At 51.8% G+C, this 3,769-nt stretch overlaps 1 protein-coding gene across 1 annotated transcript; it reads right to left on the bottom strand.

Moving 5' to 3' along the window:
- Positions 1–1,249: 1,249 nt before the first annotated feature.
- dmac1 (distal membrane arm assembly component 1) lies at positions 1,250–3,445 on the bottom strand. Its single transcript, XM_020524423.2, has 2 exons — positions 3,159–3,445; positions 1,250–1,653 (listed from the first exon to the last, which is right to left on the bottom strand). The coding sequence occupies exons 1-2, from the start codon at positions 3,340–3,342 to the stop codon at positions 1,592–1,594; spliced, it is 246 nt and encodes an 81-aa protein (XP_020380012.1). The 5' UTR covers positions 3,343–3,445; the 3' UTR covers positions 1,250–1,591.
- Positions 3,446–3,769: the final 324 nt, after the last annotated feature.

The raw sequence follows: 3,769 nt of genomic DNA, 5'->3' as shown, positions 1-3,769 counted from the left end.
GCTCCCTTTAATATCCCACCCAGTCTAATCCCACTCTCCCCCCTCACCCTTTAATATCCCACCCAGTCTAATCCCACTCTCCCCCTCATTCCCTGCTCCCTTTAATATCCCACCCAGTCTAATCCCACTCTCCCCCCTCACTCCCCGCTCCCTTTAATATCCCACCCAGTCTAATCCCACTCTCCCCCCTCACTCCCCGCTCCCTTTAATATCCCACCCAGTCTAATCCCACTCTCCCTGCTCCCTTTAATATCCCACCCAGTTTCATCTTTATTTTGTGAATGAGACATTGGTCACTCATTTTTCTGGCCGCTCAGTGTGAATTTTCCAGTGTTGCGTCAGGATATGAGTGAGTGTGAATGGTAGACTGCCTGCAGAACAACTCATTTTCTCAGCTGACTGGTCTTGCGTCAGACTTCCTCGTGGCACTGTTTCAGAAATGGTAGGCTGCGGGACCTCAATAATGTTTGGATTGAGCAGAATTGCACAAACTTGAGTCAGTGACCTTTATTTTAAATGTGAAGCCGAGAGTCCCGATTTAACAGGGATGGGGGTGTTACTGAAAAGACCAGCATTTGTCACCTCTCCCATCACTTGTGAACTGTGGCTTGTGAGGGGCACGTGGTCTGGAGTCACACGTAGGCCAGACTAGGTAAGGCTGGCTGATTTCCTTCCCTAACGGACATCAGATGGGTTTTTACCACAAGCGATGATTGCTTCAGCATCACTGAAGCTAGCTTTCAATTCCAGATTTATTAACAAGTTGAACATAAGTTCTGCCAGATGTCATGGTGGGATCGGAATCCACGGAACATGAGCATTCAGCAATAATACCACTGTACCTGCATCTCTCCAAATTAGGAATATGAGTTAGAATCATAGAAACCCCCTACAGTGTAGAAGCGGGCCATTCGGCCCATCGAGTCCATACCAACCCTCCAAAGAGCTTCCCACCCAAACCCATCCCCCAGTGTCTCCCATAGCTAATCCACCCAACTTGCACCTCCCTGGACACCATGGAACAATTTAGCATGGCCAATCTGCACATCCTTGGACTGTGGGAGGAAACCGGAGCACCCGGAGGAAACCCACGCAGACACGGGGAGAATGTGCAAACTCCGCACAGACAGTCACCCGAGGGTGGAATCGAACCCTGGTCCCTGGTGTCGTGAGGCTGCAGTGCTAACCACTGAGCCACCGTGCCGAGTTGCCAAGGCTCTAGTAACGTTTGGATCAAACAGCGACTGAACAGAGTTACTGTGACTTTAATTCAGTGGGTTACAATGATGTATATTCGATTAGAGTCACACAGAAAGATTGATTATGTGCACACACACACACACCCACACACACAGAAATTCATGCCACTTCAACACTAAAGTGATTTCTTCCATGTTCTCAAGACATGTTGAGAAACTGGTTAAAGAAATTAGTTCTTTCCATGTTGTGAAAAATGCTACTCGGATTCTCTCAGGGGCAGATCATGATTTGAATTCTCTCTTGTCACAACTGCTGATGATATTCAGACATCACAGTTAGTTTTCACTCTCTCCTTAGGAGCGTTCATGGTGCAGATCTTGTCCAGTCTCGACTACTTTAACTGCGATTTCTGGTCTGGGTTCACTAAGACGACCACACCCCAGGAAGCCAAACCTGTCATAGGGAGAGACAGCAGAGAGGGTCGCATAAGCCGTTGGAAATCTGAGAGCACAGCAGAGGCTGTTTGGCCTATGGCCTTTGCTCTAACAATCTGAATAAGCATTTCACTTAGTGCCATTCCCCCTGACTTGTGCCTGTTCTTTTTCACATCACAGTTAAATGCGTCTGTGTATGGTGGTCAGAGTGTGATGCCCCGTGCAGTCAAATAGCAAACTGCATTCAGCAATGGGTACAGGAGGATGGTGAGGTGGCAAAGAGGGAGAGATGTCAGTGCACTGCCCCATGCAATATACAGCACACAGCATCAGTGATGGAGAACAGCGGGGGGAGTGGAGAAGGAGGAGGTTCTCGGCATGATGTCCCATGCAGTTGAATAGCAAATTCCACTGACCAGGTGAGAACAGGGAGAGATGTCATAGAGCTGTACAGCACGGAAACAGACCCTTCGGTCCAACTCGTCCATGCTGACCAGATATCCTAAATTAATCTAGTCCCATTTGCCAGCATTTGGCCTATATCCCTCTAAACCCTTCCTATTCATGTACCCATCCAGATGCCTCTTAAATGTTGTAATTGTACCAGCCTCCACCACTTCCTCTGGCAGCTCATTCCATATACACCACCCTCTGCATGGAAAAAGTTGCCCCTCAGGTCCCTTTTAAATCTTTCCCCTCTCACCTTAAACCTATGCCCTAAAACTATGGACTGCCTGAACCCAGGAAAAAGACCTTGACTAAAGACCTAGACTCGCCACATAAACACAGGGGCTACAAGAGCAGCTCAGAGGCTGGGAATCCTGCGGCAAGTAACTCACCTCCTGACTCCCCCCAAAGCCTGTCCCACCATCTACAAGGCACAAGTCAGGAGTGGGATGGAATACTCCCCACTTGCCCCTGGATGGGGGCAGCTCCAACAACATTCAAGAAGCTTGACACCATCCAGGACAAAGCAGCCCCCGCTCGATTGGCACCACATCCACAAACATCCCACTCTCTCCTCCCAACGACGCTCAGTAGCAGCAGTGTGTACCATCTACATGGTGCTCTGCAGAAATTCACCAAAGATCCTCAGGCAGCACGTTCCAAACACACAAACCACTTCCATCCAGAAGGACAAGGGGCAGCAGGTACATGGGAACACCACCCCCCTGCAAGTTCCCCTCCCCATCCCGACTTGGGAATATATCGCCGTTCCTTCAGTGTCACTGGGTCAGAATCCTGGAATTCCCTCCCTAAGGGACATTGTGGGTCAACCCACAGCACATGGACTGCAGCGGTTCAAGAAGGCAGCTCCCCCCCCACCTTCTCAAGGGGGGCAATTAGGGTGGGGGGGGCAATAAATGCTGGACCCAGGCAGCGACCCCCATGTTCCATAATTAAAGGGGGAGGGGGGGGGAAATCACCCTATCCGTGCCCCTCGTGATTTTATAAACCTCTATAAGGTCACCCCGCCCCGCCCCAAGGCTATTCAGCCCCTCCAGCCGCTCCTGCTGTACCCACTCAGGGCGAAGACCATCTGAGCCACCGTCCCCACGCCGGGGGCACACGCCGTTTTCCGCAGCACACTCCGGGCCGAGGCGAATACGTAACCTCCGGCCCCGAGCAGGCCAACCCCGCACACCAGGCGGCAGCCCCAGCAATCCCTGAACAGGCCCGCAGCAGCAGGAGGAGGCGGCGCCGCCATCAGCGGAGCAGGGGGTGGGAAAAAAAAATCCAACCCGGACCCTTCCGCACGGACGGACACATCGACCGGAAACCGGATCCACCCCTAAACCTTCCCCCACCCCGGCCAAAGGCAACTGCCAAAACATTGGTTCCGCCCCCACCAACACGGACAGATAATTAATTAAAAATTACAAGAGCGACCAAGAATCGGACGGGACTTGCATTTTCTGTCCTTTTTTTTATGTGTTTTACCATTTCTCCCCGGTTTGGTTCATCGCATTTGGCCTTAATGTACGGATTGACCCTTCACCCCACCCTGACCCCGCCCGCCCGCCTCCGATTGGCCGGTTACGCGGGCGGGCCGCCGGCTGATTGGTCCGGCCTCACGTCAATCGCTTTAGGGCGGGGCCAGCCTCCATTCATTCATTGACTCGGAGCCTAACAGA

Source organism: Rhincodon typus, chromosome 43, assembly GCF_021869965.1.
Source record: "Rhincodon typus isolate 14 chromosome 43, sRhiTyp1.1, whole genome shotgun sequence".
Classification (NCBI taxonomy): domain Eukaryota; kingdom Metazoa; phylum Chordata; class Chondrichthyes; order Orectolobiformes; family Rhincodontidae; genus Rhincodon; species Rhincodon typus.
Note: the sequence above shows the minus strand (reverse complement) of the source record. Positions and strands in the feature narration are given on the sequence as shown.

Coding starts and splice junctions, on each gene's coding strand:
- dmac1 (XM_020524423.2), bottom strand. CDS start 3,342: ATGGCGGCGCCGCCTCCTCCTGCTGCTGCGGGCCTGTTCAGGGATTGC. Junction 1,654..3,158: donor TCAGATGGTCTTCGCCCTGA/GTGGGTACAGCA, acceptor TCCCTATGACAG/GTTTGGCTTCCTGGGGTGTG.